Raw genomic sequence first — 22,910 nt, 5'->3', positions numbered from 1 at the left:
CAGACACCCTTCCCCTGATACATACACACAAACATTTTTTTGCGGGGGGGAAGTTGTTTTAAAAGAATTCCTTTCATTGCAAGAAGTCAGGCATGCAAAACTCATGCAGTTCTGGACTAAAACATTATTACTGCAGCTGGTATGGTAAAGAAGGTCCAGGAAATAAGGTTAGCACCATCGCTCAGGAGACCATGACACATCTACATGGTTAAAATCATGAAAAACAAAACAAAACAGATGGAGGATAAATAGTAGGATTCTTGCAAGGAAGATACTCAACATGGCTTTGCTGCTGGAACATGGATAGCACAAGCTGCTCTTGCTTTCCTAAAGCATCCAGATCCATTGTTTATTAATTTCAAACCCACCTTTAGTATCACCACAGCTCTGGTTGTTCTGTAGAAATACAAGTTGTGTCCACAGGGAGACTTTAAAAACTAGTTCATCTTTGAAAACTCTCAGTCCAAGAATATCAAGCTTTTGTTGACAGTAAGGGGAAAAGAAAGAAGGGGTGATGGCATAAGAATGCATGCACCAGTTTAGGCTGAGATTTTTCAAAGCTTCTCAAGGAATCTGGACACACAATTACAATTAAAGTTAAGGGGGAATAAGCATCTAATCAGAGTGAATGTGGAATAATGGTGTACCAAATTTCTGCACTCCTACTATTCCACCATCAGATTGGAATGCTGCAGGCTACTGGTGTGTGAAATGGAGCTGAGCATTCAGGGGGATTTTAATCACCGTTGGTAAAAAAAAAATCAATAGACTATTACTCCAGAAGAATCCTTTCTCCTGGTGTTTATGGCTAAGTGCAAGTCAGTGCCCTTCACACCCACCAGTGTCAGTAGAAAGGACTTATAGGATCAGATAAGGGGCTGAGCCTGGGCCAGAGATCAGAGACAAATCATAGTGAGAATCTGCTGTAATCTGAAGAAGCATCTACAGTCAGTCCAGCCTAGAGGAGAAGAGTAGGCTGGATGGAGCTATGTTGCTCCAAGAAGCATCTTGATCAGGCAACAGACATTTCATAAGGACAGAACAGAAGGCTTCTAATCAACAGTCTTCAGAAATAGAGGTCAAGAGACACTTTGCCCTATTTCACTGGTTGGGATAATATTCTCAGCAACACAATCTGGGAGAAGTAGGAGAGATGTGCTTGAGCTTCACTTTGATAACTAACATACAAAGAATCCCTCAAAGAAAAGAGGAGTTAGGTCTAGGCTTAGGAGTCCCAGTTAAGTCACCAATCTAGGTGAACAAAGACCACTTAAATCACCGTGGGAAACAGCTCTCTGACCACATGCCTGAAGTGAGAATGCATAAAAATAACGTTTCAAAACTCATTTTATGAAAGCCAGGTAGAACAAAATTTCTACTACTTCCCTATGATTTGGATGCTTGCTGATTTTTTCTGATGCCTGCAGACAGGCTCCATAAAAATACTTCTACTATTCTCAACAATAAAAGCCCACTGATTCCAACAGGAGAGAAAGGCCAATGCTAAAAACTTTCCAAAAAATCATCCTTGGTTGTTTTTTTCCCTTTGTGCCCTGACCCCATACACCTGTTCATGGTACATGTTTGGCCTATATTCAAAGGCCAAAGAAAATAAAGTACCATCCTAAGAGAAGGGAGCATCTGCTGAGCTGCTTACTTGCCCTCAAACAACCGTAAGAGATCTGGCAGTTTTACAGCTTCTAGTACAGGAGGGAGGAGGGTCAGTTTTTTTTCCTCCTGCTCTGCAACTTTAACTTACAGCCATTTTCCTCCTTGTTCCTGAAGACTTCTTAAAAGAAGTTGATGAGCTTATAAAAAATAACCCAGGAAGAAAGCAGTAAAGTTCAAGCTGAAATTATTGCAGTACTTTTTGAAAGTTGTGAAGACTTCAGTGAAAGACAGAATTCCAAACTGAACAGATACTCTCCCCCTGACCTATCCCATGGCGCCTACGTACTTGGAAGAGTCTTAGCTCAGTAACTGATATTATTGCTTCTAGGTCATTGAATATTGGCAGCAATCTTACACTGGCTTCAGCAGGAATTTGCGTAGACACCATACAGTCTTGTGGCTCCAAGTGGAACAGAAAGCAAGCCCTAACCTTTAACTGGTCTGCTGTTGCTACTTCAAATGTTATTGAAACACAATTAATGATGCTATTAAGAGAGCCTGAAGAGATCAGTTAGTTGCAGCTATTCTGTTTATATAGAGTTAATTATTCTCAGATAATTCTGGTGAAGACTCTTAAGATATGTATCACCTAGCAGAATGGACGCAAAGGTAGACAGTCAATTGTCATGTAGGAGAAGTCAATAAAAAGTTCAAAGCTGCACAAGGCAGGCAACACGCATGCACTAGCACAGGACGTAAACAAGGTTTCAGTTGTCATGCTGCTAGCAGGGAGTGAGTCATCACTCCTCTCAAGTTTAGTATGCCAAGGAGAAAGTCATTTTTATCTGGGAATATAAATTTAGGAGAAGGGTGAGGAGGGTACTTGGCAAGCTTACTGTACGTGAGATGACTCCAGTGATTTCAGGCTTCAAGCCCCTGTGCAAAGCCCCCGTAACTGGAGGGACAAGTGAAGGTGGTGATGAGAAGAATGGCAGTTTCGGGTAAGCAGAGGACAATGTGTCAGATGCAGAGGGTGCTTGGTTATGGTGGAGACCCCTCTGGAGATGTGGGGGAATGAAATCATCTAAAGTCGGAAAAGTCAAGGGTGAGCCAGGAGAAACAGTCTCAGGGAATACGGAGCCTTGCCCAAAAGGAACCAGAGGCGGTGGTGGAGTGCTGGAGCTGCCTTCTTGCTGTCTGTCTGGATTAACCTGGAGGAGGGGGACTACTATAACTCCAGGCTGAGTTGTGGTGGTGGCAGTGGCATCCTGTAGGAAACAAGGTGTTGTTATGCAATGGGGAAGACCAGTACTTTAGTCTAACGCAGCCATACAGTGTCATGCAAAGATGCACCCAAATATAAAGCCCCAGAAGATTTTCTTTCCCTAGGGAAACATACTTCTTCAGCCTTTTGGCCTTGGCCTCCATGAACACACACTTCTTGCAAAAATAATAATACTATTAATAAAATTTTTTTATATTATATATATATATATATATATATATATATATATATATATATCTTCCTTCCCCAGTGAGGCTAAATCAAACCACAAAACAGTGCTGCACTCACCCATCACTTGAGAAGCACTAACCATCACATTACAGAGTTTCATCCTTTTACACCTTCCTAAAATAGCAAGATCCTAGCCAGTCCAACCCAACCCCCTGCAAACAACACACACGCACAAACACACACATCAATGCTGGGGGGCACAGAGTGTTAAATATTATCAAGTGGAAGACCACAAGACTCAGTTGGCATATCAGATGCTCAGAAATTAGGAAGGAGGGGGATAAAGCATTAAGGGAACATTATAATGAATTAAAGAACCGTTCACGTGGCTGAAAGAAACAAGGTTACAGAGAAAACATGTACCATGCTGCGTCCCATTGCCTTGTACAGCGGCTGCCGTTGCTGAGTAAGGTAAGGCTCTTTTCTCATTCTGTCCTCTGCAGCAGTTGTGCTCTGGGGCTCTAGCACTCTGTCCCTCAAAGCTTGCGGAGGTGATGACTGAGTCCAGGAAGGCTGGCCCGCACCATAACTAACTGCGTCTTTATTGAGGACAATGTAAAAGTACGGCCTGGGAGGAATAGGAGGAGGAGAAGGAGCAGGAAGAGCTTTTCCCGGTACAGAGGAAACAATGTCGGTGGCTGGTGCCTGAGTGAGCTCAGCACCCAAACTGGTGCTGGCTGCTAGGTCATGTGTGGTGCCAGTGGAATTTTCAGATGCGGCCAAGCAAGTGTTGTTAGATAAACAAGCTACATATAGTCTGGTGACCTTTTTATCCGCCTTCGTCTCATGACTGGAATTCATTCCAGCCTTACTATTGGGATCTGCCCCGTCAGAGCTGCGTTGTATGGATGATGCATTTGATAAGGAGCAACTTTCCAAGAGTGGCTGCCCAGCATGCACCTCATGTCTGGAACCTGAAGAAAAATGCCCTGCTGGCAAGCCTTGCTTCCCACTGGGGACTGCCCCATAGGGGTGGGTGATGAGAAGTAACTCCGTGCACTGGCATTTGGTGAGGCACGCTGCGGATAAGGCTTGGGCGCATTCAGGTACACGCAGTCCATGATGGGCACTGGCAGCAGGTTGGTCACTTTAGTGTCAGTGCGAGGGCGCCATGCAAAGCTTTCCTCTTTGGGAAGAGGGGGACGGGGAGGAGGAAGGGCCTGCCCAGGCAGAGTCAAGAAGCAACAGAGGGATAGAAGAAGCAGCACAAAATGAAAAGAAAAAGGGGAAAAAATAAATTTGAAGAATGAATTCAGTCATTAGACTTGGGTTAAGCAGGTTTTAATACAGCAAGAACAAAAAGCAAATACAGTATCTGGAAGGCCAGCACAGAACTCATCCACATACATCATCTCACACAGCCTCTCTCAGCACTGCTCACTGCAGCACACAAGCATTACCTAGATCTCAAGTCCCTGCCTACACATTGCTGAATTAAGATCTAACATCCCGGCTAACTAAACCCTGGCTCATGTCTCCGTAACCACATACTCTCCAGCACTGGGTACATCTGAATCACAAAGCTGAATTCAGAGCTCTAGGCCATCTCTGCTTCACGTTAGGTGCATCGCCAGAAGATGAACATTACACAGTTTTGCCAGGGATATTGAAAGCAAACATCTTGCAAACACAATAGATTGTCACAGATGACTAAGTAAAAAGTCAGCATTTAAGAGCCAGTTTTTCAGTAGGAATAAATTTTCTTCAGGACTTTTCAGTCTTAAAAATGCTCTTGACAAAACCAGAACAATTAAAGTTTCTTGAGAAACTGAGTTCATAACAATTTGTCTCCAGAAACAAGATAGGGGTGGGGAAGGGGAGTAAGGGTTAGGGGAACAGCTTTACTGTTTTTGGTACTTTGCAACATATAGATTGGTACTCCATAACTGCCTGCTGATTGAAACTCCAATTCTAATCACAGTGAATTTTTGCTGAAGGCCAGATTGTTCTGAAGTAAAGTAACTTTGCAATAGAAATGTTTTGTTTTATTTTTTTGCTTTGTTGCCAGTAGCCAAAACTAATGAACTACTGAAAAGAATAGAACTAAAACACCAGCCTAGTGAACAGTAGCTCCCTGCATTCCTGCAAATTAACCCTCTGGAGACTATAAAAGGAGGTTTTACACATACACACCACTGTTGTATCTTTATGTGCAAAGACTGGCTAAATCACTGCTAAAATAGTTAAGCACACACAAAAAACAACAAAAAGAATGAAGATGCCGTAACAGCTCACAACATTCAAATCTGAAAAAATATCACCTTTAAAATTAATCCACACAACAGGTTGGGACCAGCGTATATTCTTGTTACATGGATATAGATTTAGAATAGTTTCATAAAACTGCAGCTACTGTCTCAAAATCTACTGAACTCATGCTGCTACTCTTTCATCCTCATCCCTGATGTGCAAGGACTGCAGAAGTGGGTTGGTAGGTGCTCCTTTTGAAGGGCTTCTGGTTTTGGAACAGGCTCAACTCTTTTGGTTCCTTAAGGAAAGGAGCTTCAGCTTCGAGAATTCAAATTGCCACAGTACTTCCCTAAAGGATTGGGCTAAGTCTCCCGTTATCACTGTATGGTATCAGGAAATACTAATTCACTACCTGCAATTTCCTTTTTCCATTTTGTTCCATTTCATCTCTGTTCAGACAATAGTCCTTGTGACTTCTGTAAGAATTACCAACCGCATCAGTGCTCTGTCTGTTCATCAACAAGATCAGTAAGCGACTACAGGACAGCTGTAAATATCAGACAGTAAATGGATCTCTCCATTAGGGTGCTGCTCCCTTCCCCATCATCTTCTGAGTTGCGCCATATTCCACTTTCACTTACAATTTCAAGAACGGTGTCTGTTCTGTAGCATTGCTACATGTCCCTGATGATGGGAGCAGTTACCCTGCTAGGAGACAAAGTTTTCAAGGGACTCCATTTCATACAAGAAAGCAGCTTCCAACAAAGGGCTTCCTTATCAGGCTGCTGCTCTGCAGACCAACCACCCAAAAGAAAAAGGATGAAGTTCACCTCTTAATAGATTCATTTCAGCAATTTATCTTGGGGTTCAAATAACCTTTCCCTTGATGGCCTTAGAAGGCTTGTATCAGTTACAGCATTAGAACTGAAAGACATTTCCCCAGTAACTTGTTTTCAACGTCCTGTCTATCTTTGCTTTCAGCCTGCAGCAGGAAATAAACCAGCACAAAAGACAGACTAAGATGGCTACTTCACCTTTTTCTTGCAAAGAAATAGCATTGTTGTCCTTCTTCATCCACCAAGGAAACACTGTGGTCTGTCTGAACACAAAAGCTCCACAGCATTCTGCTGACATCAGCATTGTCCCCATTTGACAGGTAGGAAAAACTGAGGCATAGCAACTTACCCAAGTCTGCAGCAAAGCTTGGAGTTCAACCCAGGACTCCTGACCATGAAATGATTGCTTGAACCCAGAAGATCACCCTCAGAGCCGCAGTAGAAAGGCTTACCTGTGGCTTGCTGTCTGAAGAAAGGTTTGGACGCACACTCCTATAGCCCTTAGCAGCCAGAGAAGATGGTTGGGCATCCCCATTGGCATCAGTGGTAGATGACGACCTCCAATCATCTAGAAGCAGAAGGAAGAAAGTCAGATCACAGAGGATTCCCTCCAGCTACAGAATGAGTGAAAGGAGGGGATTTTTTTTCCCCAGTCAACAAGAAATACTTCCAAGAAAGCAACAACAAATGCAGCCAATTTTGTACCTGTTTCTGTGTTGTCTGCCTCAGACCTAGGCATTCACAGAAAAAGAGGGACAGAAGACAGAGGTGGAGGATAAGCATAAAGGAAGAGAAGGGGAGGGGGGGGAAAACCGTTACATTACGGAAAACATGTACCAATTGAAGTTAGAGTCAAGGTTACTTCATTTCACACATAAATGCTCTCTGACAGGGGCTGCCTAATTACCATAGAGACCAGTCCTAAACATGATGCCCTCCTTGTTTCTGACCTTGTGTAAACACAAGGCAATCATTCAGAGCAATGGAAGAAACAATTGTTCATTGACATTCTTATTTCAGAGACAAAAAGCAGCCCAGCTAGCTAGTTCTAAGCTGCAGCTTGAAGTCCAAACACCACACAGTTACTGGAAATACAGGGACCCCATATTCAGCCCTGAGACAGCCTATGAAGACACTCTATCCTTGTCAACATCACTGTGTATGATTAACAGTGCAGAGGACTGCCAGCAAACAGATCAGGTTTTGCAGACTAAGGGCATGCATGTGAAGAGGGTTAAAAAAATAAAATACAACATCACTTTGCAACCGAGTCCCTGCAGATAGATGCTTTAGTCTCATCAACTATTTACCCACCTCCCACTGGGTTCTTCCCCACCGACTCTCCCCCTGCTAGTCATTTTGTTGTTTGAGTTACACGCAAAAAGGACTTCCAGCTACAAAGTACATTTCATAAAGTGACTGACAGAGTAAGCAAAAGTAGTATTAATGATCTCATTTCCATAGTAATAGGCTCATTGCCATTCAGGCTGCAGGAAATTTATGAAGCCATCAGCAGAAAAGAGTGAGGCAATGGTGGAGGGCAGGAATGAAGAAACAGGGAATAGCAAGCATGAAAAGAGGGGAGGTCATAGGTGGAGCAGAAGGGGAGAAGAAGACAGCAGAAAGTGGCACATTGTGGCTGGAATTAATGGAATCACCCTTCCTACTACAATGCATCCAGAAATTATGTGTGTTTTGCTTTCATGGAGCAAGGTTGACCCCCCCCCCCCCCCCTTTCCCCTTAACAGCATCTTGCCTTTGGGAGTTCATCCTCGCTGCCAGACCCACGACACTGGACAGGTTATTATGCTTTGCCTGTCTCCTACAATTAAGTAATTACACATCTGCTATGAACGATGGCAGAACTCTGTGGGCAACACGGTCCTGTCTGGGATGCCATTCCTGCTGCCTTGACAACCAAGTGAATGCTATGGTGGCAGCAGCCACCACCCGTGGATCTTTCTGATCCACCTTGGCGTGGGGATAAAAGGAGGTGGATAGGACCTGCCAGGAAAAACAGAACTAAAGAACAACACCAGTTGAGATTTTTTGGGGCCTCCTGACAGCAAAAGGGAGCTGTAAACAAACTAAAGACAGAGAGAGTGGTCATGAACCTGTTCTAGGAGACAGGAGGACTTCATCTCCCTCGGCTGGTCTGGTTCTTACAAGAGGTTTCTGACACTGGTATAGGATCTAGGGCTTTAAGTCTTAGTTAAAAGTTAACACCGCCCCAAGACTCTGGACTGACCTCATATAAGCTACCGTGAGGTAACATATTCCAGTTAACCTTGCACACCACTACACTTACTTTCAGTTGCTCAGCATCCGAGGACACAGTGAAGAGAGATTCTGATTCTCTTCGTAGGCTGGAGATGCCCGGAGGGTCACAGCTCCTTTTCCGCTGCAGACTCTAGTGGGATCCATTTCTACAGGAAATGCACATGTCCAGAGAAGACACATTGAAAGAGATGATATTAGATGAAAGCTATTAGAAGCCATCAGAGCGCTATGAAGTATTTTTAGCATGGCTGCCTTTGGGTGAATTGATCTAGTAATGTTTATGTTGATGAAGATTAGCTCTGGATTTAAAGCATTGAGAAATCAAAGCAGTTTTGTATTCAAGTAACTGATGAATGTAGAAATAAGTTCTGAGTCAGTGTAACAGAGCGAAGAAAGGAGGAAAAAAAGCATGAGTGTTTGAAACCAAATTTCATGAGTCCACTTGCTTTATTTGGTCTGCTTTGCATGTAAGTACTGTATTAGCAGGACACAATTACACCCAAGACTTTTCTGTAGGTTCTGTAGGGACGTCACAGTGGTATAAAGCAACGGGATTTGCATGCTAGGGCCTTAAAAATGCCTTTTGTGCTGGACGGAAAAAGTCTTATGCCTACTGGAAGACAAAGTCTTGTCAAACTATGGCCAAATATGATCTAACGGCAGGACAATGCAAGCTACCTCCTTGCCACCTCCTCCCATTTCATGGTGGTATTATACCTTTTTGACATAGGAACCCAAATCTCCAAAGTAGAAGATTTAACATACTTGCTTAGATCACCCTGTGGAGCACAACCACCAGATCATGTCAGCTTCCTGGCTAAGGCCTGATTCAGCACAGGCTTTTGTGCATGCTACCCTTCTGCATTTCAGTCCATGGTTTGGGTTTGTTCCTTCACTGTATTCATCAATAGCCTTGAAGTTCAAGTTTGTTATCTTCTTACCCTGTATGTAAAAAACCTTTCCGGAGAGGTTGTTTCCCTCTAACATATCTGGAGAAACAATAGCCTACAGAGACTCTTACTTACCCAAGCTACGTCCATAGCAAAACACATCACCTCCCTTTCTTATGCACTATTACTGCCCCTGCAGCTGCAGACTTCTCATTTTGACCTACCTAAACAGAAGTGCTTTGTCCTACCACGACACGCACAGGGAGCCTGAAGGGTGTTTCTGAGGATGTGCCTGTTTGCACAAGTAACAACAATGATTTTTAGCTTTACGGGTGAGATTAAGCTCCTATGCACCAGGGAGAATGCAGCTGCTTTTAGGAAGTGTTATTATAGTGACAATTATGCCTCCAGACTGGACAGAGGGGGCAAAAGCTGCTGCTTGCTGCCCAAATACAGCTCATGTTTACTGACAAAAACTGCAGTCCCCTGCTGACATCAGTAAGACAATGCTCAATTACCATCCACATCGTGCCTACACACCATGACAATGCCTCTGCCAAGGGTTGCAGAACACTGCCACAACATAATGAAACACCACGAGTAGAGTGGACCAAAGAGCAGTAAGGGAAAAGACTGACACTGGAATCACCATGGTGAAAGCTTTTACTTGGTCTTCCAAGCTTTAGGCTTTCTCAAAAAGCAGTTTCAGGTAGCAGATCCACACTTAGCAAATGCTGCTGAAGTATGCCAACTTCACCCTCATACCACACAACTAACCACACTTTAAGGTCACCCACATGGCTGTTGAAATAGAAACCGACTTCTCTGACCAAGAAGCATTTAATACATCTGTGTGGATAGTTTTGCCCCTCCTAGAGGCTGCCTCAGTGTCGCAAATTAAGTAAAGGCTGTACTGATAGAAAATATCCTCTGATTCCCTACTTAATCCACTTTTTTCCTGTAGTCCTACACGTGGAATCTGCTACCCAAAGCTATCCTTGTCTGAAGAAGTCCTTAAGAATCGGATGGCAGAACAGGGTTATGAAATGCTTTTGTACAGGACACTATTCCTGGCTACAATTCACATCCATGCAGCACAACGCACAGCCTCAGGTACTCTTTGGACCTCATGTTCAAACCAGAGTACCAAGGTTTAAGCTCTGTGAATCCAGTTTCCAGTTTCAAGAGTACTGTGATTGAGGCATAGACGCATTGTTGGGAGTCACCACGCCTGATTCAGACATCCACAGAGTAAAGGGTTGCTGTTGTTCTACATTCTTCCCCTATACATCCTTCACATGTGCTGGACAGAGAGAAAAAAACAGCTAGAGCTACCACAAAATAGAAGTGCCGTCCATTATATTGGAGAAAAAGGCCCTGGAACTGACCACGGACTGTTAGTCCAGGAAAAAATTGTAACTGCTTTGTGCCCGACTCCTCTTGTCATTTCTGTACTCCATTTAGATACTAAGTTTTGGGTGGCAGGACCCTTGACAATACAGAAAAATGTTGGGACTGACCCCTCCGCAGAGATTGAGGAGAGATGTTTTAGCAGGACACGGGAAGACTTCCTCTGTGCTATCCAGCAAATACCAGCAGCTTGCGCAAAGGACTGAGGTCCACACCCAAAAACCAGCACTGAACTACAGCTGGATCCTGAAGCTGTCCCCTGTGCTCTGACTCCACTGTTTGCTTGTTTGGTTAACGCTGCACACTCTCCTTGTTTGTATCAGGCTTCTTTTATCACAAATGTTTGCTGGGCTGTTTTGCAACAAATATTGCACATACATTGTGATTTGGTGAGGTGTCAGGTATGATCTCAGCCACTGTTATTAACAGCAATAGTATATTGCTGCTCATTCTTCCAAAGTAACTGGATAAACAATAGTCAAATTATCATTTATGAGTGAATTCTCAAGGCACAGTTCTAACCTTCAGGTCCATAAAACAACACTTTTACAAGGTCTACCATGGTGTGAAGAAAAAACATTCACTAACTAGTCTCTTAAGCTTATAGAAAAAATGAGATGGGACTGGATTTCTCTCATCGATCTGACCATCCCTGAACTTTGAGTTTTCAAAAAATCCAGATATAGATGTAATCGGCATGAATTTTCCACTAGAAGTTGTGTTTGAAAATAGTGACTCAACAAAATGGAAACATTATTAAGAAACCAATCAAGTTAATAGCAATTCTCATGGGATACTACCAAAGCATTTCATTTTAATATAACAATTACAAATGTATTACAAATCAAAGCAATAAGAGTTTGGAAAAAAATCTGAACTCAAAAAAAAGTCAGGGTGTTTTAAAGAAGGGGTTTGAAAATAAAGTTGTCAGAATATTTCTTTTGGGAGAGGAAGACAAACACCTAAGATGTTGAATTCCCTCACAAAATCAGGGTGAAAAGAAGGAAAACAAATATCCAGATCTCTCATTATGAGTCCCACCAGTGTTAAACACGAGGACATTAGCCCTGTACTTAGTACAAACAAAGCATGTGTGGCAGATCAGAAGAGACAAGCAGTATCAGCTAACCTAGCATGACTGTCCAAATCCAGCAAAGTACAAAAATAATCTTGTACTTTTAGCAGGAAAACATGTGCTTGGGGGCAGGGGGTATAACAGCCTGGCATCCTTATTTACAGATTCTTTACATGGATAAAGTCAGCGTGTGCACAGATGTCTGTTTACTTTCATAAAAACAGAAAGATAGGCAGGAAACATTCTTTGATTCATCAGGAGCTTGTTTCAAGATGAGGCTGTAATAAACAATATCATTCATAACCAAGCATTAGAAGAAGAGTTTACTGTGATCCCAGATTCAAGTAGACACAATTAGTGTCTGCAAAGAAGCAGCATAATTGAGAACAGTGCATTGTGCCGTCAGGAGGCTAACTTTATTACCTACTGATGAAATCTACAGCTCTGGAAACAGTGAGAAGGATGAAGCTGAAAACTAGCCAAAGCATGTGGGTGAAGCAGAGAGAGAGAGAGAGAGAGAGAGAGAGAGACAGACAGAGAGAAAGATGATGGATGGCCAACTAATGCGGGAGGCGGGGGGAGAAGATACCTGTAGGCAGCACTAGGTGAGGAGAAGTTTTCACTTTCTTCACAGGGATTATTTTAACGGCAGAAATAGAGCGTGTATATAAAGGGACATCACAGCTGCAAAACACAAAGTGTCAATGGCACATCCAAAGGGAAGAACAGAGTTTGGGAAGCATGCCACAAAAAATTTCTAATGTACTTGGAGACACAATAGCAGGAAATTTCAAATACAAAGCAGTCCAGAGAGCACTGATGCAACCGTTAAAAATATCCCTTCGCTTGTCCTAATTCAGGACGTGTCTGTTTATGCAGTGTGCAGAACTGTTTTTACTGAATCGACTAACTGCTGGACTGCCACTGTGCTGCAGGGGATGAGAATCTGGAAGCATTAGTTTTTAGAAGCAATCAAAAACTTTTAGTGTAATCATTTTGCTGAGATACACTACATGCAAAAAATAAAATGGTAAGTCAACATTAAAACGGCTTAGTTAAAGTGAAAAAAAACAAAGATTGAGAAGTTCAGAGTGGATAATTAAACTAGTGCATTACATGAATTCTGGATTTTACAGCACGTGCTTTACAAGTTCAGAGAGTAGAGAAATATGAAATAATCCTGAAAACAGTCTCATGACAAAGTGCAGCATCAAATATCCAGTTCAGAAAAAAAATCAATTTAAGAATTAAAGATTTCTACTACTGCACTTCACCATTTTGCATACTAATTATGCCAGGCATAGTAACACGGGGAAATCATATCACACTGTGCAAAGTGCTAGCAATTGTTGCAAAACTCTCCAAAATACCTGCTACTTCCTCTCCAACTCTCTATTGCTACTAATGTAGAACTATTAGAAACAACAACAAAAAAACACACCCTACTCATCAGTAAAGCTCACAAGACCTGCCAAGATAAACATCTTTTAAGTCACAGCTCCACAGGAGTAATGAATTGTACTGTTGAGTTCTGCAGAGCCAGGATTTTCTCCTTTAAAACCTGCTAGTTTTCTGCAAGTATTGACTGGAAAATGCCAGGTGCTCCCTCCTTTCCATCTCCTTCAGGCCTGCAAAATCAGAAGCAAGAACTACATCGCTAATACTTCACACACCATTTCCCAGTGCTGGGCCACTTTGAGGGAGGCATGGACATCAGGATGGTGTGTACACCCCCTCTTGGGGGAATCTTTCTAGCCCCAGGCTAAACTAGAAAGAGATTTCAATCTGGCAAGGGATTTCAAGCAAGAGGATAGGAGAAGAGCTTGATAAGAGTTTTTTCTAACTCCAGATAAAATTGTTATTTTTATTTGATGAGATGGTTTTAAATCCACCTGTATTAAAAAGGAACCCAAATCAAACCCTGTTCTCCAAGCTTCTCCCTGAGCACTGCAGATCCTGTGAAAACCAGAGATCCCAACTCCAAACAGTCTACAGTTTTGGAAAAAAAACTAATTTGTTCTGCTCAGTAACTGATGGAATTCAGCCATCTACAAAGTAGTCAAAATACTAACCACTATAAAAAGGCATCAAAGGAAAAGAAAGGAAATGAACCCAGCAGACAACCACCCATACACTCATATACTTTCACCGTGCCAAAACACACACCATCGCTATATATATTGAATTCTGTAAAGCATGCTTCAGACCTGTTGACATTGACGTGATGACCAGTTTGTTCAGGTAAGTTGAGATTTAAAATCCTTGTTACTAGTGACAGATTTATTTATTACCTAAACAGTCAGTTCCAGCTCTTTAATCCTGGCTCAAACCTTCACCTCCCTTTGAAATGAACAGGATTCATACATAGGTACCCAAAAATCCATGCTGTCTAAACACACTGAAATATGGATTCTCAGGTTGTCACAATTAACACAAGCAGTGCACAAATTTCTTCAAAACAGCGCTAGAAATATACAAAGATGCAAATCTAGCCGGCCACCTTTTGTTGCTTGAGAGACAAAGAACACTTGTTCAGCTACAAAACGCTGCTGGCATGCTGCAGCACAAAGCCTTTCTTGTATCAGTCGCCAAGCAAACTAAATTTGGAAACCCCTGCTGCAGTGAATGCCCAGGGAAGTCAACCACATCACTCAGTTGACATGCAGGGGGAGCTGCAGAGGTGTGTCTGAAGCTCTTAACCCACCTTTTTCCTGTCCATTGCTGCTAAGCCCATTCACAACAGTTTTTGCAACATCAATTTCTTTGTGTTCTGCAAGACAAACAAAGAAACAGATTATTTCTGGGTTAAAGTATTTGCAACTGAATTTAACATCTGACTATGAGGGCATGCCATGGGTCAGAGCTACTGATTCAGGAGCTAGGAAGTATTCCTACTATCTCAGGAGATGCTGCTTGGAGACAGATCTCCCTTGGATGACAGCTCTGTTTGTCCTTCCTCTTCACCTACATGGACTGCAGCCTCTTTTAAACAGGGACTTCCTCTATATGTGCACATTGCACCCAGCTCAGTGGTGTTCCAGCTCTGAACGGGACATGCACACTGTAGCACAGGAAAAGTAAATACTCTTCACTATTGCATCAGCCAGATGTGTGTAGAAACCCAAAGATAATGGAGCTGGCCCACACTCCCCAATTTTAAAGCTGCATGCTACATTATGGCACTCTGGACTGCTCTGCAATTTCCCAATAACTACTGACTTTGGGGCCCAAGGGGAGCAAGGAGAACAGCCACCTTTTGCTACAAGTATCTGGCATGCTGAAGCCTTGCTTCTTAAAGCTGATGGGATAACTTTTGCACCACTTCAAATATGAGATTTGAAGGAAATTTAATGTGAAATCCAGCTTAATGAGAAAACATTTGCTGAACTCAGGGCCAATATAAAGATCATGATGATGTTCTCTATGGAAAGAGAGATTTGAGTCTGCAGGGTCCTCAGCTGACATGAATAAAACTGACTTTTGTGAATTCAGAGAAACACAGAAGACAATGTTGGAAAGAACCTGCAAAAGTCATCTAAAGCTCTACTCCCGACCCACGACAGAAACAAATCTACCTCTGTGATTGCTGACAGACGTTTGCCTAACCAGTTCTTACAAACTTATGGTATTACCCTAGAGCAGTCTACTCCAGTGCTTTACAACCTGGAAGTCTTAACAACTTTTAAAACAAAATTCCCAGCTCGTGTTTTTCAGATTTCTGATTAGTTTTCTAGAATTCCTCTAGACTGTCTCCAAATGGTTCATGTTTTTATCAAAATGTAGTGCTAAACATTGGACGTGATACCCCACCTGAGACATGATAAAGTGCAAAAAATCAGTTGAGAATATTATTCCATGGGTCCTACATATAGCATTTCAGTATGGTGTCTGCTTTAATTTTTCACTGTGGCTTGCCTGTTACCTAGACAAGCCCAGCAGTTTTACTCTTGCCAACTAGCCCCATTTCCTCTTCCCTCATTTTGTTTGAGCAGCTGATATTTCTTGTCCAGATGTCAAATTTTACATTCACCACTACTAAAACATACCCAGTTCTTTCAGATCTTTTATTTTTTCAAGTAGTCACAATAATTTTGAATTCTAATCTTTTATTTAATAATTTAATTACAAAGTAAAAAGCTGAAGGGACCTACCTTGTCTCAAGATGTTTCTAGTTATTTGAGCTTTATAAGCCAAATTGACACAGCAAAAGTCAAGCCAGGACACTCTTTATTAAGAAGCCACACCATTCTTTCTCCAGTAGTTAGGTTCCCTGAGCTTTTCCCTCAGAGGGCTGCAGCACCTCTTCCATGAGAAAAGGCTGAGAGAGCTGGGGTTGTTCAGCATGGCAAAGAAAAAGCTCTGGGGAAACCTTATAGTAGACTTGCAGTACCTGAAGAGGGTTTACAATAAAGCTGGAGAGGGACTCTTTATCAGGGAGTGTAGTGATAGGACATGGGGTACCAGCTTTAGACTTAAAAGATAGGAGATTTAGATTAGATGTTAGTAGGAAATCCTTTACTCTACAGGTGGTAATGTACTGGCACAGGTTGCCCAGAGATATTGTAGATGCCCCATCCCTGGAGGTGTTTGAGGCCAGGTTGTATAGGGCCCTGGACAACCTGCTCTAGTGTGTGGCATCCCTGCCTGAGGCAAGGTGGTTAGAACTAAATGGTCTTAAAGGTCCCTTCCAACCCAAACCATTCTATGATGCCAGGGCTTTGCCTAGCAAGATGCAGAAGAAGAATAAAAAGAGAATAGCAATAAAGAGGTAAGCTAATGATTGCGAATAGAAAATAACAGACTTACCAGAGCTCATTGTGGCAGAGGGACTTGCCCTTTTCACTTCTGGATTTTGTTTCTCTCTGTTTAAAGTGAAAGACAGAATGGTTAGTTTCCTTCACATCTGCCTAGGCAGCAGTAGATATAATGCTGAACAATCATTACAAAAATCAAGGTAAGAATTGTACTTTCATCAAGAAATTTAGTTCAAAACCCAAATGAATTCATGTCAGTCAGCAGTTACAATTTTTATTCGTAATTATCAGAAATTGAAGAGTATTTCCATCCAATTACAGGCACTACTTTCAAACCTTAAAGTTCATCCTCAACACCAAATCATGAAATACTGATTAAAGCATAAGAGCCTATATATGGCAAATTATATGTTAGCTTCTAACATATGAAAAGTGCATCACTTTTGCGGAGAAAAAAATTGTAGTGAGACCATCTTTAAGTTAAAACCCTCAGCTTAGGCCACTGCCAGATTTCAAGGCAATCTGCTGCTCATATCAAAGTCAGCCTCTCCTCTGGAAGATGTTACAGTGAAGAAGAGACATTTGTAGAAATGCATATTAACTTCTGCGCTAACCATTTCCAGTCCTACAGTGCTACTGGTATCTTCAGGAACAGACTCCAATAGGTGAAACTTAAAATTAGAAGCTTTAATCCTTCTGGGACCAAAGGCAATGAAATCACCAACCCAAGAGGAAGAACTACCAGCCTGGGACCAGAAAAAAAGTCAAATTTCAGTCATGAGAAACTACAGGGGACGACTGCGGAGCCTACTCTTACCGAGCACCCACTCCAGGCAGGATTTGATGTCTGTAGCTTAACAGCTTTCACAGCATCACACTGTAGATGTTGGTCTCAATAGTGAAAGAGCAGCATGTCTACAAAACAGGTCTGTTTTCCAGGATGTCTCAACTCTCTAAAGGTTCTAGATTGAATTAAAAACCCTTTCATCTTGACTTTATCCCCACTCCCACAAAAAAAAAATTAGCACTAAAGAGAGCAAGAGTGACTCCAGGTAATTAAATGCCTCCCAGGGCATGAATAGAAGTAGCTATCACAAGCTGTGCAATCATGCATAACCAAAGACCCTAATCTGTGGAACATGGGAGAAAGGGGATACAACACCTTCCCCACCTTCTCTCCTTCCAAGCTGCTAGGAAAAACAAGAAACTGAAGAAGAGAATTGGAGATATTTGTTTTCCTGTTACTAGAACTGGAGCCAGCAATACAGCATTGTAAGAGGTGGAAATTGTCTTCAGGGAAGTAAATTTGCTCTCTTGCCTGAAATCCCCCCATTCTTATCCAGTATTCATTTTGTACCAGCCAGAGTATAATGAGCATGTTCAACAGATACTCAAAAGGGAAAGTATAGAAAATTAAACAAATATAGTAACAGATTAATCTGTAGAACTAGCCAATACCTAGGCTCCAAGCATGTCACTCTAGGAAGAGCTACCACCACTTAATTATTTTATTCATTAAAATGTCCGCATAAGATATACATTGTGGGCCAGGGAAGGCTCAGCAAGACACAGCCCAACTCCAAGCTGATCCCACCAGAACACAGTGTGGGTTCAGGGGATGCAGCCTCAAACCACCTGAGCAGAAGCTTAAAGGCCTGCTGCCCTACTTTGCGGGCCAATACAATATCTGTCTTTGGTTTCTACCGACCATATCCTGGGTATGGCAGACACAGCACAGCCAGCAGGTCGAGGGAAGTGATTGTCCTGGTGCGACCTCACCTGGAGCACTGTGTGCAGTTTTGGGCACCGCAGTATAAAATTATCAGTCAGCATCAAAAGAAGGGCTACAAGGATGGTGAAGGATCTAGAGAGCAAGATGTATGAGAAGTGGTTGAAGTCACTTCGCTTGTTCAGCCTAGAGCAGAGGAGACTGCTGAGGGGAAGCCAAGAAAACCCCACACCTATAAACCTCAATTATTTCGCCTTAAAAGAACAAATTGCTTTTTCACAAAAAGTGATCTGAGATTAAACATACAGTTGCATTAAATAAATAAGCTTTCTAAAATTAAATGAAGTTGTACAAACTCATTAGTACTAGATGTAGAAAAATGACTTTTCTACATATCCCCATGCTTACTAGTGATTTCAGAATTCAATTAAAATAACAAGCATTCAGCGTTCATTAACTGTGAAACCAATCGGCATTACTCAAGCACTCCAATGAATGCACACTTAACGCAGGTTCCCATACAAAGATTGGATTCAGAGGGCTGGGGGTTAGTATAAGCAATCCAGAGAGCTTCAACTCCTGTAACTCCAGAGGTTCCGTTTTAAAGTTGATTTAGGTCACTTGCAGTTCCCTGTGCAGATTCACTGCACACAGGTAGAAATAACTGCTGTTTAGACTGAGGAAATTATGGTGCATGTTTGAAGTTGAGAACATGCTTCAGTGCCTTTTTGCATCAGGGCTACGGAGTTATTCCTACCTGTCTCCCATATGCTTAACCTAAACCACACACTGAAGTCCTGTTACAACCACATTGTATTTTATGGAGTAGCCTAAGGTTGCTCTTGGGACCAGACACATGGTTCAGACAGAGCACATCTGGCTCCATGGTGCCCACATAGCAAAACACTGCCCTCTAGCACTTGGGGATGTACACACAAGGTCAGTGCGCTGTGAGTATTTGGGTGGTGCATCCTTGGGCAAAGCACCTCTGCCAGGTTAGCCAGACAGCCTGCCCATGGGCTGCAAAAGGGATGGATCTAGAAGCATTTGCTGCTCCCAATTGCTCTAGAGAACTTCCTGTAGATGCAGCCAAAGCAGTCCCATAGACACGGGTAGTATGCTCAACCACACTTCATAACTCAGCCATTCAAAAGGAACCAGAAAGAGATCCCTTGTGTCAGTCTTAGAAACTGAAAACTGGTACTGGCAGATCATGCAAAACAAAAACCAAACCACACACACTCAAAAATCACCCAAGTATCTCCCTCCAGCTCCCTGATGTAACCAACAGTCCTGTCTCCTTGCCAGACTTTCATGCCTTTGCTGAAATATGACAGATGTAGCAACAAGGGTTTCAAAGCTGCAAACATTCAAAACACAATGAAAGGTAATGAATTCCTAAGGGCATACGCCAGCAACTGTAGTCCTGAAGATGCCAATGTCTGTACTTAACGTCCACCAGCTCCTTGCCAGTTCCCTCGTACATCTAGACAGATGTTCAACGGCTCTTTCCTCCCTTTCACCCCAGCACATTTCTCCAAAGGCTGCAGCTCCTTCCCTACTTGGTGTGGAAACACAGCACAGTGGATTTAGAGCCCTATTTAGGAGGAATGCAGATAAGTGGTGACTACTGCTGTGCAACGTCTCTGGATTATCTCACATGCTCTAAACATTCAAGTACTCCCCCTACAATGGCCAGAGGTAACAAACAGCTCATTAATAGTCCCAAGTAAGGACACACGCTCTTAAGTCACTGGTATCTCAGCTAAGAGTCACAGGCGGTGGTTATTTTTGGTGGTCTAATGTACATGTGGGGAAAAGTAATTTCCTTTGGTTTCTTCTCTTGTTGTTACTGATAGCTTTGATGACTTGCTTAGGATTTAAAAATAATTGCTAACCACAAGCATTCAAGATTTATCAGACAGGCCTCTTAAATCCCTGAGATTCAGACTCCTACGTTAGCTTCTCAGTTTTGAGTTTTTATATTTGCAGGTTTCTGTCCATGTACAAGAGCTTTAAGAGTTTAGTGGCTGCATTTAAATGGAAAAAAATCTTATGTATAAATAGTCTATGAGATAAGGCTTTTAGAAAAATGAGAGACTTTCAGACTTACGGGAGGATCGGCAATCACAAAAACTCGTCAGATTTTGTACATCACTGATGGCACTCAGTCTTTTAGTCCCTGGCTCAGACACTTTCTCACATTGTCACCAGTGTTTCTGATCCAGATCCTCTGCTCAACCAGCTGTGCTGGCAACATGGGTTCCCAAAGCTGGAAAGAAGGCAAAGGGCTGCACTGTAGCCAGTGTCTGCTACCAGAAGGTTCTGTTTAAAGGAAGCCTCTGGAAAGTACATCTCTGCTGTACCTCTCACACTGTCATGTGAAATGTGGCAATAGAAAATAACTAGAATATAACAGGCAGCTGCAGGTTAACCCATGCAATCAACTTTAAGTATCATTATTCTCTCATCCTGAAATAAGAGAAACATGTTGCCTGTCATTTTTATTTTAAGAGTTAAAGAACATCGTCATTCCTTCAGAAGACATTATGCTCCTAAGAATAAATTGCATGAAAGGACTATGAATAAGCAGTACACAGAAGAGTCATGCTGATTCTGAACAACACAACCGCCCCACACTCCTCAGCAAGTGTTAAAACAGCAAAGAGGGAGCAGTGAAGGCTCAGCTACATGAAACAAATGGCAGCACTGAACACAAGCTGGAATAGCGTGTTCTTATAAATAATTGAACTTACAGCTGTTGGAATAAACAAGCATAGCACATTTCATATGCAGTATTGCTGTCTTTTTTTTTTTTTTTTTAAATATGGTGCATGTTTGTTTTCTTCCTAATGGGTATATCTGGGGCATGTGCCAGGTTTTGTGCAATTTAGCAGTAACGTGTCACTGCATAGGCAAGAAAAGTCAAATAGGAAATGTAAACCAGGAGATGTGGCTTTAAGAACTCAGATGCTTTTGAATCAAGTCATCTTCCAGTCACCAACTTCAGAGTAAACAAAATTTACCAACAACCTGAGTTGAACTGAGTTCAAGGTCACCACTTTGGAACACGGGGCAGAAAAGGATCTCCGGGGTCAAAGCCTACTCCCATGCTATTGCAGGCAACTGTGTCATACAATCCTGGGCAGGAACATTTCAAGTTCCAGCTTGAAACTGGTAACATGGCCTGCCTCCACAACTCCTTCTTTCTTATAGCTGGAAGAAAGTTTCTGACTTGCAGCCTAAATTTAGTTTACGAACAGCTAGCACTTAACTGTTTTGCATGAACATCTTTTTTCTGTTTAAGTAGCACGTGTGCTCCCCCCTCCATGCATTTTCAGAAAGAGATTGCACCTCAGAGTCTTCATTTCATAAACCCATAAACAAATGTTTCCAAAGCAACTAGTCCGCATGTTGTCATCCAGCTCATTAAAATCTAGTAAACAGCAGCAGATTTTTAAAGGTTGGCAGTCCAAACCCTAAACTCTGCTTAATATCACAGAATCAGAGGAAAGCCTACAGCTGGCATGCCCAAGAGCTGAAAAAGCAAGGTTTAAAAGGCAGATCAGCTTCTTTGGTCCACTCTAATTCTGGCCTGCCTACTAGACACAGCTCTATGATCAGTGCTAGTTCAGACAGTGATTTGATGTCTACAGGGACCTCCCTTGTAAAGAAATAGACTGGAGAAATTTCATCAGCTACCGAACCCTCATTAAGTGATGATGACTTATACCTGCAGGGTTTCGGGGCTCAAAGGTGGCTCCTGCTTGAGCGAGCCATCAGCCTTCTGCTCAGCCACAGATCCAGGGCTTGTAAAACAGCAGTTCAGAGGGTTGTTTGGCACAGAGGAGACAAACGAATAACTTGACATGCAGTGGGTCACTGGTTCCCTCTGAATAAGTTAACTGCTCTTATCAGTAGTTTTCCAGTCAAAAACATTTCTTCTTATGACAATAGATTTTTAAATGCGCTGTAACTGGGCTTCAACTTCCTCCTGAGTCTGCCATGACCACCCTTTATTTTTTGTATTTGGTGGCTGAGATCACAGTGACAGTAGCTGCAGCCTGGGTATCATCTGTGTCTACTAAAGAAACAAATGCTTTTGTGCCCCACCTATATGCCCAAGCAGCTCATAGTACATCACAAAAATCCATACAGGAAAAAAAATCTAGAATATTTTAAAGTCTCATACTCATTTTAGCAGATCCAAGGCACAGCATCTGAGAACATTAGAAACAGGCTTTTCTGCTCAGATTTATCTGTGGTAAGTATGCTAACACCTCATGCACAGCCTATGCATGGGAACTCACTGGGCACAGTTCTCAGACTGCCAGCTCCAGATGGAAAGCAGCAAATGATTTAACAGCCTGCCACAACCCGGGACAGTTCAGGACACTTAACACAGGAATTCAAGCAGGGCACACGTAACTACTGAAACCACAATTCACAGTTAATAAGTGGAAATTAATTCAACACCAGATTTACCTTTCTGCAAAAGGGAAATCTTTTGGGCAATCTGCAGTGACCACACCTAGCCACAAGGATGCTGGTTTTACACTTCAGCTGGAAGAAACAGAAGATTCATTGAGTTCCATCTGGTTTGAGACTATTTGTACACA

At 42.4% G+C, this 22,910-nt stretch overlaps 1 protein-coding gene across 1 annotated transcript in view; it reads right to left on the bottom strand.

Annotated features, from left to right (window-relative positions):
• Positions 1-22,910, bottom strand: part of SORBS1 (sorbin and SH3 domain containing 1) — a 165,005-nt gene that overhangs the window by 49,885 nt on the left and 92,210 nt on the right. Inside the window, exons 5-9 of the mRNA XM_040564017.1 lie at positions 16,615-16,670; positions 14,513-14,578; positions 8,465-8,579; positions 6,859-6,884; positions 6,606-6,721 (exon numbers count right to left, since the gene is read on the bottom strand). Coding sequence (XP_040419951.1) covers positions 6,606-6,721; positions 6,859-6,884; positions 8,465-8,579; positions 14,513-14,578; positions 16,615-16,624 — 333 coding nt within the window. The 5' untranslated portion in view covers positions 16,625-16,670. The remainder of the gene's footprint in view (positions 1-6,605; positions 6,722-6,858; positions 6,885-8,464; positions 8,580-14,512; positions 14,579-16,614; positions 16,671-22,910) is intronic.

The sequence above is a fragment of the Cygnus olor genome, chromosome 7, assembly GCF_009769625.2.
Source record: "Cygnus olor isolate bCygOlo1 chromosome 7, bCygOlo1.pri.v2, whole genome shotgun sequence".
Classification (NCBI taxonomy): Eukaryota; Metazoa; Chordata; class Aves; order Anseriformes; family Anatidae; genus Cygnus; species Cygnus olor.
Note: the sequence above shows the minus strand (reverse complement) of the source record. Positions and strands in the feature narration are given on the sequence as shown.